Raw genomic sequence first — 15,681 nt, 5'->3', positions numbered from 1 at the left:
TCCACTGATCATTTTAATTTCCCTCCCTATGCTCTGGAAGCTTCTTCAAGAGGCAATTAAAGCAATTAAAATGTCAGATTAGAAATCCTGATCCGACCAAACTATCAATGCAGCCTATGGCATTAGGGTGTGCACCCCAAAGCTCAAATACACACGCCTTTCTCTGCAGCCTCAGCTGCACAGGACAGGGAATGAATGGAAAGTGCTCTGTGCTGAGCGGCTTCCTGTTCATTCACAAACTGAAACATAGTAAACATAGTTGTGTTCACAGTGTTCATTTAGAAAGGGAAGGTACCAGTAAATTACATATTTACTAGCCCCTTCCCCACTTTCCATCCTGAAGCGTAGTGATTAGGGTGTGCCCAGTCACACCTGGCACACCCCCCTGCGCACGCCTATGCACATAGATGAAGACTTCTATCTTCAAAAATTCTTTAGTGATCAGGAACAGCCAGGGTGTTAATCCACACTGCCTCAAGTGTAGATGGGGTTTAGTCTCTTGCTCTCTTTACTCTCTAACAAGATTACTAGGTGAATGATATCTTATCTTCAGGACACTCTTACTAGCATCCCCTTTCAGCTAACACCCGTCTGCTAACTATCCTAGGAGCAGGGGTGGGCCCCCTCAGGTCAGGTCCCTTGACATGAGTTTCTGTATTCACTGTACTGCAGAGACAGATCCTCCAGTGTCTCCACTCTCTGTCAGCTTCCCAGGACCTCTGGGTTCAGCTCCTCTCTGCTACTCTTCCGGCCCTCAGGACGACCCCCTGAGGCCGCATGGCACCTCTACAGAGGAGGAGGCAGCCACCCCCTCCCTCCGGGACTCCGCTCCCCAACGAAAGACCCCGAGCACAGTCACCCAACATGCACCGAGGCAACTTTCCCTCTGCCAATCGTCAGGACTGTATCAAAAACCCATGCAACCAATCGTCAGATTTCCTCCCACTGTCCAACATGCCTCCCTATTGGACCAGTGGGATACCCTCTCTAGACTGAATGAGTTGCACTCTGAGCACAATAAGCAGACCTTACTAACCGATCCTGCTCTCTGGTAGGCAGAGAACAATATAGATTTACCTGCATCTCTCCGGGTAAGCAGACAGAGCACAAACTATACTCTCTCACTAGCACCTACCTAGGAGGGTGCTACATCTGCCTAACAGGGAGACAGCTAGGTAAATGTACTGTATGTGCTGTTTGCTTAACAGAGAGCTGTGATTGGCTAGTGTAGTCTGCTCAGTGTGCTATGGTGCTGCTCGTGCTGTCTTGAAGTTTCACTGTGTCCTAGCAACTATGGAAAGTACTGGACAGTAGACAGAAACCATGCAGATGGGAGCATGAATATTCATACAGCCCTGGCCAATTACAGGAGGAGGTGCACCAATGCATGCTGGATGCCTGTATCTATATTGGAGGAGCACATGGGCTGTGTGTCACTCTCAGGAGAGGATTGCACCAGGCTTGGAGGAGAGGCTTTGCCTCCCGAAGCACTTGTGCCCATGTGGCCTCAGATGGGCGACCTGAGGGCCTAAATAGCTGATATAGTGCCCTCTTAGGTAGGTGCTAGAGTGAGTATATATTGTTTTTGGTTTCTCTGCTTAACAGGGAGCAGTGGCGGGCCGTTTATTGGGGGCGCAGGGGCGCCCCCCCCCCTATCAATGCATCCATCCCCCTAATCTACATGCAGGGTGCCGGACGCATGGATTTCAATGGGGTTTTTTTTTTCTTTTTTTTTTGAAGCACGTGATTGGAGCCAGAGGCTCTAATAGGCTTCAAAAAAGGGTGGGCTTGGGGCACAGAGCATTGCACCCTGAGCCCACCCAGTTGTGTGACAATAGCAAATGAATATTCGCTATTGTCACACAGATTCTCTTGAGACTCGTTTCCCAATTGGCCAAAAAAGGAGAAGCCATCCTATTGGTGAAGGAGGAGGAGGAGGGAGGAGACACAGGGGAAGCCCAACCCTTGGAGGATACTTAGGGGGAAGCCGCCGCCGCTGCCTGTCCTCCACATGTCAGTCCAGGGTGAGACCAGGGAGGGTGGGGGTATGGTGTGCGGGCTGGAGCTGGTGTGGTCCGGGGGGGGGGGGTATGGTGTGCGGGCTGGAGCTTGTGTGGTACACCTGCCCCCCCCCCCCGGCCCATGGAGCACTAGCCACCACTGACAGCCTAACAGATCTATCTGCTTAACAGAGAGCTGTGATTGTTTAGTGAGGTCTACTCAGCGTGCTGCTTATGCTGTCTTGATGCTTCACACTGATCCAATAGCTATGGAGTATATTGGACAGTGAATGGGAACCTGGCAGATGTGAGCATGGATGTCTGTACAGCCCTGGCCAATGGGCTCGTGTTCCAGTCTACCTCTACAGAGAGAGGTCCAAGTGGGGAGGGGGCTGCTGCCTCTCCTAAGCACAGGCTGCCATGTGGCCTTAGGTGGTCGACCTGAGGGCCTGAAGTTGCAACCCATGGTTCTTATGAGAGCTGACTGAGGGAGGATGTCCATGGATCCTGTCCGGTACCACTGAAGAGGGCTACCGTGTGTGCTTCAGGAGCCTTGTGAGTACAGAGCCTCGCAGGGGATCCTTGGGACTTGTGCTGTTAGATCCCCGTCTGGGTGCTAGAAGTCAGTTACTGGGTGCAAGCTAAAGGAGGCACTGGCTAGTGACTTGAAAAGGCAAAGTTCACTGAGTTCCTTCTGCTACAAAGGAACTTGTTCATCCCATATACCAGTTCTGTATTTTGGCCTAGGCCAACAAGGCCCAGGCCTAGGGCGGCACTTTGCAGGGGGGCAGCAAAAAAGCCACCACCCCTCCACCTGAGACTCTATTGGCCACTGGTTGCTAGAATCACCCCCTTCTCCCTCTCTCTCTCTCACCCCTCCTCTCTCTCTCCCTCTCTCTCACCTCCCTCTCTCTCTTTCACCCCCTCTCTCTTTCTCTATCATTCCCCCTCTCTCTCTCGTCCCCCCTCTCTCGTCCCCCCTCTCTCTCTCATCCCCCCTCTCTCTCTCATCCCCCCTCTCTCTCTCTCACTCTCTCTCTCTCATCCCCCCTCTCTCACCCCCCTTCTCTCTCATCCCTCCCTCTCTCTCATTCCCTCTCTCTCTCTCTCATCCCCCCACTCTCTCACCCCCCCTCTCTCTCTCATCCCCCCTCTCTCTCTCTCTCTCATCCCCCCTCTCTCTCTCATCCCCCCTCTCTCTCTCATCTCCCCTCTCTCTCTGCCCCCCCTCTCTCTCTCTCTCTTTGATTCCCCCCTCTCTCTCTCTTTGTTTCCCCCCTCTCTCTCCCATCCCCCCTCTCTCTCCCTCACCTGCCCCCTCTCTCTCTATCTCTCATCCCCCCCTCTTTTTCTCTCCTTCCCTCACCCACCCCCCTCTCTCTCCCCCTCACCCACCCCCCTCTCACTCTCCGACCCCCTCCCACCCCCCCTCTCTCTCCCTCACCCACCCCCCTCTCACCCCCCCTCTCGTGAGATCTCAGGGGTTCATGCTGGGACTTGTAGTCCTTTAGTTTTTGGAGGGAGTCACATCTGTTAAAAAAGGAGTGGGGCAAATTTACATAAGGGGGGGGGGGGGGGCGCCCAATTTTAGTCTTGCCTAGGGCAGCACAAAACCAAAATACACCACTGCCATATACTGTAGGCGCTGTATGGTCCTGCAGATGCTACACAGATTTATTGAGAGAGTAGTCCTCAACTGTGAATAGTTAATTTAGAGTATCCTACTACTTCTCTTCTCCTATCCAAGCTCTCTAAATGAAATATAAAAACAAATCCCCTAGACTGGTCATTGAAGATAAGGAGCGGAAGAGCGTGGGCACCTAGAAGTGTGAAAATATCCTGTATCTGGCTGTGAAGTAATCAGTGGGAGGCCCGGGCAAACCAATATCCAAGTCACTCCTGCGGGGGTACCGATACACTGGCATGTGGCTTGAGATGGAAGATCTGAGAGCCTGAAGTCTATGTGGCTGACCCTGGTAGTACCATAGCTGACAGAGGGAGAGTCTATAGGGCATCTGGTCTGGTATCACTGAGAGAGAAGGCTGCTGGTGGTACTTCAGGAGCCTGGTGAGCATGGACACCCTAAGGAGCCTTAGACAGTTATGCCCTCCTGTGCTCTAAGTCAGCTGAGGGCCCACACAATGAGAACACTGGCTAGTGTCCTTAGAACTTTCTCCAGAACCGTCCACTACTTTGTTAAGGGAAATCATTGCTCTGTGCTGCGGTGAAGGAGCCTTTGCAAGGACTTCAGCCAAATTTCACTAGGAAAGGAAGTCAGAGTCCTCGGTGTGAATAGTTTAATTTGGAGTATCCTACTAAGTCCATTCCCAATCCAAGTTCTCCAACAAAACAACAAAGACAAAACCCTTAGACTGGTCATTGGAGTAATGAGTGAAAGTGTATGTGTGCACCTGGCTGTGGGAAATACCTTGTGCCTGGCTGCAGAGCAAAAAGTAGGGAAAACCTAGGCAAAATACCAGCGGCTCCTGTGGGGGTAGAGATACGTATACTGTATAAGTGATCCATACAATATGGAAATGAAGAATGATAACAGCTAAAAGGGGAAAATGGGAAAGAGGATCAGGAGGAGGAATAGAGGAGAGGAGAGGAGAAGAACTACCAGAGACAGGAACAGACAGCGAGGGAAAATAGAATAATTCTAACAGAGAAGGATAGAAGACACACGTGGAAGAGAATGATGAAGGAGGGAAGGAGAGTGGATATGGATGGAAGAGGAAGAGAATGATGAAGGAGGGAAGGAGAGTGGACATGGATGGAAGAGGAGGAGAATGATGACAGAGGGGAGGAGAGGGGACATGGATGGAAGAGGAGGAGAATGATGACAGAGGGGAGGAGAGGGGACATGGATGGAAGAGGAGGAGAATGATGACAGAGGGGAGGAGAGTGGACATGAATGGAAGAGGAAGAGAATGATGACAGAGGGGAGGAGAGGGGACATGGATGGAAGAGGAAGAGAATGATGACAGAGGGGAGGAGAGTGGACATGAATGGAAGAGGAAGAGAATGATGACAGAGGGGAGGAGAGGGGACATGGATGGAAGAGGAAGAGAATGATGACAGAGGAGAGGGGACATGGATGGAAGAGGAGGGGAATGAAGACAGAGGGGAGGAGAGATGATAAGGATGGAAGAGGAGGATAATGATGGCAGAGGGGAGGAGAAGGGAAATGGATGGAAGAGGAGAAGAATGATGACAGAGGGAAGGAGAGAGGACATGAATGGAAGAGGAGGGGAATGATAAGAGAGAGGAAAAGAGGGCATATTGATGGAAGGGGAGGAGAATGATGGCAGAGGGAAGGAGAGGTGATATGGATGGAAGAGGAAGAGAATGATGACAGAGGGGAGGAGAGGGAAGAGGAGTATAATGATGACAGAGGGGAGGAGAAGGGAAATGGATGGAAGAGTAGGAGAATGATGACAGATGGGAGGAAAGGGAACATAGGTGGAAGAGGAGGAGAATGATGGCAGAGGGAAGGAGAGGTGATATGAATGGAAGGGGAGGAGAATGATGAGAGAGAGGAGGAAAAGGGACATAGATGGATGGGGAAGAGAATGATGACAGAGAGGAAGAGAGGGATTTGGATGGAAGAGGAGGGTAAGGACAACAAAGAAGAGGAGAGTTGACATGGACAAAGGAGGAGGAGAATGATGAAAGATGGGAGCAGTGGGCACATGGATGGAAGAGGAGGGAAATGATGACAGAGGGGAGGAGAGCAGACATGAATGGCAGAGGAGAAGAATGATGACAGAGGAGAGGAGATGGGACATGGATGGAAGAAGAGGAGAATGATGACAGAGGGGAGGAAAGGGGACATGGATGGAAGAAGAGAATGGTGATAGTGGGGAGGAGAGGGGACATGGATGGAAGGGGAGGAGAATGATGACATAGGGGAGGAGAGGGGACATGGATGGAAGAGGAGGAGGCTAATGGCTGTGGGAAGCGGAGGGAACATGGATGGATGAGGAAAAAATGATGGCAGTGGGGAGGAGAGGGGACATAAATGGAAGAGGAGGAGAATGATGGCTGTGGGGAGGGGAGGGGACATGGATGGAAGAGGAGGACAGTGATGACAGAGAGGAGGAGAAGAGACATGGATGGCAAAGGAGTAGAATGATGGCTGTGGGGAGCGGAGGGGATATGAATGGAAGAGGAGGAGAATGATGACAGAGGGAACATGGATAGAAGGAGAGGCGAATGATGACAGGGAGGAGGAGAGGGGGCATGGATGGAAGAGAAGGAGACTGAAGGCTGTGAGGAGTAGAGGGGATATGGATGGAAGAGGAGGATAATGATGGCAGAGGGGAGAAGAGGGGAAATGGATGGAAGAGGAGGAGAGTGATGGCTGTGGGGAGCGGAGGGAGCATAAATGAAATAGGAGGAGAGTGATAACAGAGGGGAGGAAAGGGGCATAGATGGAAGGAGAGGAGAATGATGACAGAGGGGAGGAAAGGGAACATAGATGGAAGGGGAGGAGAATGATGACAGAGGGGAGGAGAGGGGAAATGGATGGAAGGGGAGGAGAATGATGACAGAGGGGAGGAGAGTGGACATGAATGGAAGAGGAGGAGAATGATGACAGAGGGGAGGAGAGGGGATATGGATGGAAGGGGAGGAGAATGATGACATAGGGGAGGAGAGGACACTTGGATGGAAGAGGAGGAGACTGATTGCTGTGAGTAGCGGAGGCAAAATGGATGGATGAGGAAACAAAATATGGCAGTGGGGAGGAGAGGGGACTTAATGGAAGAGGAGGAGAATGATGACAGGGGGGGCATGATTTGAAGAGGAGGAGAATGATGGCTGTGGGGAGTGGAGGGGACATGGATGGAAAAGGAAGAGAATGATGACAGAGGGGACAGGGATGGAAGGGGAGGAGAATGATGGCAGAGGGGAGGAGAATGGACATGGATGGAAGAGGAGGGGGATGATGGCAGAGGGGAGGAGAGGAGACATGGATGGAGGAGTAGAAGAATGATGACAGAGGGGAGGAGAGGAGACATGGATGGAAGAGGAGGAGAATGATGACAGAGGGGAGGAGAGCAGACATGGATGGAAGAGGAGGAGAATGATGACAGAGGGGAGGAGAGCAGACATGGATGGAAGAGGAGGGGGGTGATGGCAGAGGGGAGGAGAGGAGACATGGATGGAAGAGGAGGAGAATGATGGCAGAGGGGAGGAGAATGGACATGGATGGAAGAGGAGGACAGTGATGACAGAGGGGAGGAGAAGAGACATGGACGGCAGAGGAGGAGAATGATGGCTGTGGGGGAGCGAAGGTGACATGGATGGAAGAGGAAGAAAATGATGACAGAAGGGACAGGGATGGAAGGGGAGGAGAATGATGGCAGAGTGGAGGAGAATGGACATGGATGGAAGAGGAGAACAGTGATGACAGAGGGGAGGAGAAGAGACATGGACAGCAGAGGAGGAGAATGATGGCTGTGGAGGAGCGAAGGTGACATGGATGGAAGAGGAAGAGAATGATGACAGAGGGGACAGGGATGGAAGGGGAGGAGAATGGCAGAGGGGAGGAGAATGGACATGGATGGAAGAGGAGGGGGATGATGGCAGAGGGGAGGAGAGGTGACATGGATGGAAGAGGAGGAGAATGATGACAGAGGGGAGGAGAGCAGACATGGATGGAAGAGGAGGAGACAACTGTCGCCTTAAGTCTTTCTGTTTTTTGAAGTACACTTGTCAATATCAAAAGTTAGTAAACTAAATCCAGGGCTGGAGTGCAGCACCCAGAGGTGCCCTCTCTTGGTCTATCACCACACAGTGCAGCACCCAGAGGTGCCCTCTCTTGGTCTATCACCGCACAGTGCAGCACCCAGAGGTGCCCTCTCTTGGTCTATCACCACACAGTGCAGCACCCAGAGGTGCCCTCTCTTGGTCTATCACCACACAGTACAGCATAGTGAAGAAATGTTGGTTGTGTGAGGTCTATATTGTGTAAAACAGCTTAGGAGCCTCTTCTGATTAGGTTGAACTAGAAGGAATATTTTCCTCCACCATATAAATTTTTCTGACGTCACTCACATTTCACGGCCAGGCCAATCACCACCAATGACAGAACAAGACACAACGGCAGAGAGACCAGAGCAAGATGCAGAGAATTCTTCTGGAACCCTAAGACACAAACATGGGTGATTATTCCAAAGACTGTGACATGAGGGTGCGATATACAGAAACAGTTGGAGAAGTCTCATATTCAAAAGTGATTAAGAGCTTTTACAGCCAATCATGGAAAAACCATGTGTAGACTGGAGCATAGGTGTGCGCAGCCTATGGCATTAGGGTGTGCACCCCAAAGATCAAACACCTGTGTGTGCATGTGTATATATACTGACAGTGTCCATAGGCAGAGAGTGGTGTCAGTGGGGCAGTGGATGGTGACTGTAGTTTTTTTATTAATTTTTTCAAATTATTTTTTATTTTTATTATTTTTTACACTATTTTTAAGGTCTAAACAGGGGGAATCTGCGCCACATAGGATGATTAGGGTGTGCCCAGGCACCCCTGGCACACCCTGTGCGCACGCCTATGGACTGGAGTATCCCTAACCAAGTTTGGTATTTGCTGGTAGGTTGTAGCCTACATAAGCTCTGCTTATGCTATCTGCCTGGTACAAGACATTTATACTTCTGCATGGTACTGTGAAGTGTTCTCCAGTAGATAGAGTGTGAAGATACATTGTATTGGGTTAGGAATATTTATTATGCCTTGGCCAATAACTATGGTGGAGATGTAGGCTTGGAAAAAGAATAAGTATTTAGAAGGCCCTTCTTGAAGGGTCCTTGAAATTTAGGTTTTCCAGGGAGAAGACATGAATGAGGAATGTCTTTGCTTCCCAGGTTTCCTGTGGAAAGAACATGAATGAGGAAGGTCTTTGCCTCCCAGATCCTCCCTGGAGAGAACATGAATGAGGAAGGTCTTTGCCTCCCAGACCCTCCCTGGAGAGAACATGAATGAGGAGGGTCTTTGCCTCCCAGATCCTCCCTGGAGAGGACATGAACGAGGAAGGTCTTTGCCTCCCAGATCCTCCCTGGAGAGAACATGAATGAGGAAGGTCTTTGCCTCCCAGATCCTCTCTGGAGAAGACATGAATGAGGAAGGTCTTTACCTCCCAGATCCTCCCTGGAGAAGACATGAATGAGGAAGGATTTGCCTCCCAGATCCTCTCTGGAGAAGACATGAATGAGGAAGGCTTTGCCTCCCAGATCCTCTCTGGAGAGGACATGAATGAGGAAGGTCTTTGCCTCCCAGATCCCCCCTGGAAAGAACATGAATAAGGAAGGTCTTTGCTTCCCAGATCCTACCTGGAGAGGACATGAATGAGGAAGACTTTGCCTCCCAGATCCTCCCTGGAGAGAACATGAATGAGGAAGTTCTTTGCCTCCCAGATCCTCTCTGGAGAAGACATGAACGAGGAAGGCTTTGCCTCCCAGATCCTCTCTGGAGAGGACATGAATGAGGAAGGCTTTGCCTCCCAGATCCTCTCTGGAGAGGACATGAATGAGGAAGGTCTTTGCCTCCCAGATCCTCCCTAGACAGAACATGAATAAGGAAGGTCTTTGCTTCCCAGATCCTCCCTGGAGAGGACATGAATGAGGAAGGCTTTGCATCCCAGATCCTCCCTGGAGAATACATGAATGAGGAAGGCTTTGCCTCCCAGATCCTCTCTGGAGAAGACATGAATGAGGAAGGCTTTGCCTCCCAGATCCTCTCTGGAGAAGAAATGAATGAGGAAGGCTTTGCCTCCCAGATCCTCTCTGGAGAAGACATGAATGAGGAAGGCTTTGCCTCCCAGATCCTCTCTGGAGAAGACATGAATGAGAAAGGCTTTGCCTCCCAGATCCTCTCTGGAGAGGACATGAATGAGGAAGGTCTTTGCCTCCCAGATCCTCCCTGGAGAGAACATGAATGAGGAATCTCTTCGCCTCCCAGATCCTCCTTAGAGAGGACATGAATGAAGAAGTTTAAGTTTGTTTGAGTAACTATCAGGATGGAGCACTTGGTTTAGTTAAAATGAGTAAAGTGAAGGAATAAGCCAAAGTCTGACCTAGTATGACATATATTAAACATTTATAGTGAGCTTTCTGGTTTATTTCTGATATCCACAATTATACTCAAACTCCTCCCTCGCTGTTGCTGCTCCTCAGTTTACTTATATTCATCATAAATGTACAACAACACGGCACGCCTCACCTGCCATCAGCCGCCGGCCTCTCCCTTTAGTGGGCGCTGGTGGTGGTGCTCTGCTCCCTCTGGGTGGCTGCGGACCAGTGACATTCTCATACATGTCATCCCAGTGATTAGTGCGATCCTCGGGGGTGGAGCCTGAAATGAAACAAAATCTGATAAAGATATCTGATAGGGTGTCATATGCTGTAGATCCCTGGTGCTCAACCTGTGACCTGGAGGCTGCATGCCGCCCATTGCCATTTTCAGCGCGGCCCTCGGGGGCCCCTGCAGTTGGCAGTCCAGCTTCCCTCTGTAATACAGTAGCATTGATTTCTAGCAGTCTTGTGTAGTGTGTCAACAGTCTATGTCTCCTGAAGCATGTCTCCAACAATTACTATCGTATGTCTACAGTTTTTGACCATCTCTTGAAGCTAGTCTATAATGTGGGACCATCTCATGTTGGCTTGTGCACAGACAGATAAAACATATTTTTTTGCAAATGGCTTGTATCTCCTCTGGGAATCTCAGCTTCATTGAACGACCGTCTTTCCGGCCTACCAGACAAGCAGGAAAGCTCCAATTGTATTGAATGTATTGTTTGCGCATTTCTTCCAGTAGGTTTAAGGTGTCTCCTTCTCATTATTACAAAAACAAAGAAAATATTTGCGCTCCAGACAAAAAACACACATAGAAAAATATATATATGTACAGAAGGCAGCTAGCTTTATAGGAAGATCACAGTCCCATACAAGATAGTAAGTATATTTAGGAGCTGCGCCAAACATATATTGCAAAATATATCAAAACAATAGAGTCCATAGACAGTCTGTTAAGATAAAACAACAGGAAGAGGAAGGGACCAGATCCCAATCAGCCAATCACCAGTGAATAATAGAGGAAACTATTCACACCCTGTGTTGTCACTCGTGGCTTCTTACCAGAAGTTTTGACCCTCCTTTCACAGAGCGGTCAAACAGGCATAAAGGAATCAACACTTGACGTAATTGGTGGTTAATGATCTGACCCCTCAGCAGGAAAAGGGTTTCATAGTTCCCAATAAATGATGCATTCACAGGATCCCATAACACTGTCTTTGACATGCAGGCTCAGAAAAAGACAGAGGGACAGCCAATGGTGAAGTACAGTACATAGGGACATGTGAAGTTTATTTAAAATATTGCACTTACATTGTAGACATCATAAAATCAGCATAGAATTTTAAAAACCGCGGTATATGGCGTTCTCCACCCCAAGACGTCCGCCTTACGCGTATCGTCAAATTTGTGACATCATCAGAGGCCATCACCACCAACGCCTCTGATGATGTCACAAATTTGACGATATGCGTAAGGCGGACGTCTCAGAGTGGAGCACGCCATATACCGCGGTTTTTAAAATTCTATGCTGATTTTTATGATGTCTACCATGTAAGTGCAATATTTTAAATAAACTTCATATGTCCCTATGTACTTCACCATTGGCTGCATAATTTATTGGGAACTATGAAACCCTTTTCCTGCTGAGGAGTCAGACCATTAACCACCAATTACGTCAAGTGTTGATTACTTTATGCCTGTTTGACCGCTCTGTGAAAGGAGGGTCAAAACTTCTGGTAAGAAGCCACGAGTGACAACACAGGGTGTGAATTGTTTCCTCTATTATCCACTGGTGATTGGCCTGATTGGGATCTGGTCCCTTCCTCTTCCTGTTGTTTTATCTTAACAGACTGTCTATGGACTCTATTGTTTTGATATAATGTTTGGCGCAGCTCCTAAATATACTTCCTTCTCATTATTGCCTCATAAGATAAGTCCGCAAAGATCCAAAGATTGTGCTCTCAAAATGTAATGCTGGCCTCTTCTTCAGACATGTCCATACTTGTGCTTTCTCTTCGTAATAGGGAAACCTCACCATTATATCTCTTGGATTTTCCATTGGCACCCTTTGTGGTCTTCTAATCCTATGTACCCTATCTAGTTTCAATGGTTCCTTTCTCATTCTTTCTAGCAATGGGTTAAATATTGTTTTCATTATTTCTGTTAGATCTTCGTCTTGCTTTGCTTCTGGTAGGCCACGGATTCTGAAGTTCTTTCTTTTATTACGATTTTCTTGATCTTCCAGTTTATACGCCAGGTTCCTCTGTTCCCTTTGAAGTGGTTTTATTTCATCTTTCAATTCCTTTACTACTTGCGAGTGAGTGTCCAATCTCCTTTCAGTGTCTTCCACTCTTGTTAATATCTGACCCAGGTCTCGATGCAATGTTGCCTTGTCGGTTTTTAAAGAATTTTCTAATTTGGCAAACATGTCCGCCATTTCTAGCTTTGTAGGGAGATGAGATTTTGATCTTTGCTCCTCCATATCTCCACTCTCAATGTCGCTTTCCATCTCTGGGTCTGATCTCGACTGGCTGGGGACAATAGTCCCCACCGATGATCTGTTCGGGCTATTTTTACTCTTTCCTGCCCCAGTTTTCTCCCAGGTTCCTTGCGGCTTTTCAGATGCCTGCTTATCGCTGTCCCCCTCCTGTGACATATATTTTTTATAGTTCCTGGGCTGGCACTGATTTTAGGGGACTTTACTGCTCCTCTTGCTTTAGCAGATTTCTCTTTTATTTTGTTATTCTTTCTTATCCTTTTACTTTTTATTCTTATTTAGCTCTTTTACATGTAGATCACCGGTCCACCAATTTTTCTCCCTCTTCTCCAGCCAACACAACTTCTTCCCTTTACTTTATAACTTTATCCACTTCCAACAATCCCATTTTGCCTCCTTATTTGAATGAAATGTTCATGATGTAATATGTCTGCCTGTGTCTAAGCGGTAAAGCATGCCAGCAGGCTAGGTGATCCTTTCTCGAACTTATTAAAGTCCTGTGCCATAAAGATTAAACAAAAAGCAGACTCACCCATCCTGTTCAATGAAGATCACAGGGGTGCTCTTCATATGTTGCTTGATGAAGTTGAGAGACAGAGAGGCTGGCTAGGTTGTACGGTGTGTGACTGTCTGTTTTCCTTTTCATTAAGGTCTCTGCTAGAGAGAGATTATGCAGCTCTATGAGCTCTGTGAGCTTATGCAGCTTGTTTCACTTGTTTCGTCCCTCGGTGTGGGGATTGGGGTGGGGGGGGTCAGGCACCTCCTCAGCTTCCTCCTATACTCCTCAGGGTGCCACAATTATTGGTTGGCTTTCTTCAGCTGTCGTTTGCCTTGCTCTCACCACGTGCCGATTAGCACTACCGAGAACTTCCCGGTCCCCATTGTGCACCACCACCGCAACCGAGACCCAAGCACCACCTGCCCTCCACACTGCTCAAACCAGGGGACCACAACAGCTGGCACTCTGGCTCTCCCGCTTCCCTTCACTGGTTCGGGCGTCTTCCCGCGGTTCAAGGGGACACTTCTCATGCTCTCGGCTGGGCCATGGGACCAGCTTTCTGCAGGTTAACGGGCTGGACAATGTGGTTGAAAGGTGAACGCCACTAATTGCTAACAGGCATGGATGGGATCCTCCAGAGCTCCTAGCCTAAGCTCACCATGAGCGCCATGATCAGGTTCCCACACACTCATGTACTTGTGTTAAAAAGTATCGTCCCTGACCATCTATTATAGCATGCCAGTGGTCTTTGGCCATCTTCTGTTGTATGTCTACAGTCTCTGACCATTTCATGTCAGTCTGTCTGCACTCTCTAGCCATCTCTTGCAGCAAGCATGTAGTATTTGTCCATCTCATGTTGGCTTGTCTGCACTATCTGGCCATCTCTTGCAGCAAGAACAAAGTTTTTGACCATCTCTAGTTTCATGTCTGCAGTCTCTGAACATCTCCTGTGGTATGTCTGCAGATTGGACCATCTCTTGTAGTGTGTCTTTAGGCTCTGACCATCTATTATAGCATGCCTGTAGTCTCTGACCATCTCATGTAGCATGCCTGTAGTCTTTGACCATCTTCTATTGCATTTTTGGAGTCTTTGTCCATCTCTTGTAGCATTCCTGTAGTCTTTGACCATCTCCTGTTGTATGCCTGTAGTCTTTGACCATCTCCTGTTGCATGCCTGTAGGCTTTGACCATCTCCTCTTTTATTCCTGTAGTCTTTGACAATCTCATGTTGGCCTCTTTGCCCTCTCTGGCCATCTCATGAAGCATGCCTGTAGCCTTTGACTGTCTTCTGTTGCACGTCTGGAGTGTTTGACCATCTCCTGTTGTATGCCTGTAGGCTTTGACCATCTCCTGTTTTATGCCTGTAGTCTTTGACAATCTCATGTTGGCCTCTTTGCCCTCTCTGGCCATCTCATGAAGCATGCCTGTAGCCTTTGACTGTCTTCTGTTGCACGTCTGGAGTGTTTGACCATCTCCTGCTTATGCCTGTAGTCTTTGACCATCTCCTGTTGTATGCCTGTAGTATTTGACCATCTCCTGTTGTATGCCTGTAGGCTTTGACCATCTCCTGTTGTATGCCTGTAGGCTTTGACCATTCCATGTTGGCCTCTCTGCCCTCTCTGGCCATCTCATGAAGCATGCCTATAGCCTTTGACTATCTTCTGTTGCACGTCTGGAGTGTTTGACTATCTCTTGTAGCATGTCTTTAGTCTTTGATCTTCTCATGTTGGCTTGTTTGCACTCTCTGGCCATCTCTTGTAGCAAGTATGTAGACTTTGACAATTTCTAGTTTCATGACTGTATTCTTTGACCATTTTCTATTGCATACCTGATGTCTTTGACAGCTTTCTGTGGTATTAAATTTACTGAATAATATGTGTGGCCCTCTGGCGATGTCATGGGCCACACATGAGGCCCCCTGTATCAATAAAGTTGACCACTCCTGCTATAGGTGACCCTGTATGGTGAATGGAATATGTTATACTCTGGATGAAATTGCAAACTTTATGAACTCTAATGACTGGACCTTGCTGGACACCCGAGACCACTGGTGAGACTTCAACTGTAGACCCCATATAAGTTTTGGAAAAGTCGTTTTGACCTTGGCTCAGCCAGACTGACTGCCATCTCCAATAAATCACTCCAAAGCTCCTATCAGAATTTATACTTACCCATTGGGTGTGCCAGCACTACAATGCATCTTACATGTTCCAGTATATGGCAAGATCACACACCTATCAGAAGCTCAGCCAATCAGAGAATGGATTCACCAGAAAAAGCACAAGCCAGGGTACAGAGGAATGATATTGCCTGTGGGAGGTATGCAGGGCCAATAGTTCCCTACAATGACCTTGATGCAATTACACTATGGTAATGTATAATTATGCCGTCTATGACAATCATCACATGGCACCAGGGCCATTAGAAGTAATGGGACCCCATACAGTCTAAAAGGACTGAGCCATCTTTGTTCAGCCATCATCCAGGGTCACCTTCTACTTCCTGGACCGAGATGCTGGCTCAGCGATGACATTGCCTCATCTTACACAAAGCCTCTGACAGTAGCTCAAGGATGGCTTCTTAATGGTATAAGCTAGAGCTTTT

At 48.4% G+C, this 15,681-nt stretch overlaps 1 protein-coding gene across 1 annotated transcript in view; it reads right to left on the bottom strand.

Annotated features, from left to right (window-relative positions):
* LOC309550638 (uncharacterized protein) overlaps positions 1-9,580 on the bottom strand; it is a gene marked incomplete at both ends in the record, with an annotated part of 31,842 nt that extends 22,262 nt beyond the window's left edge. The window contains 2 exons of the mRNA XM_082250976.1: positions 8,061-8,150; positions 9,145-9,580. Of these exons, the coding sequence (XP_082107102.1) occupies positions 8,061-8,150; positions 9,145-9,580 (526 nt within the window). The remainder of the gene's footprint in view (positions 1-8,060; positions 8,151-9,144) is intronic.
* Between the last annotated feature and the right edge of the window lie 6,101 nt (positions 9,581-15,681).

This window comes from Pelophylax lessonae (genome assembly GCF_965119305.1).
Source record: "Pelophylax lessonae genome assembly, chromosome: 1".
NCBI lineage: Eukaryota > Metazoa > Chordata > Amphibia > Anura > Ranidae > Pelophylax > Pelophylax lessonae.
This window is presented reverse-complemented; position numbering and strand designations above follow the sequence as displayed.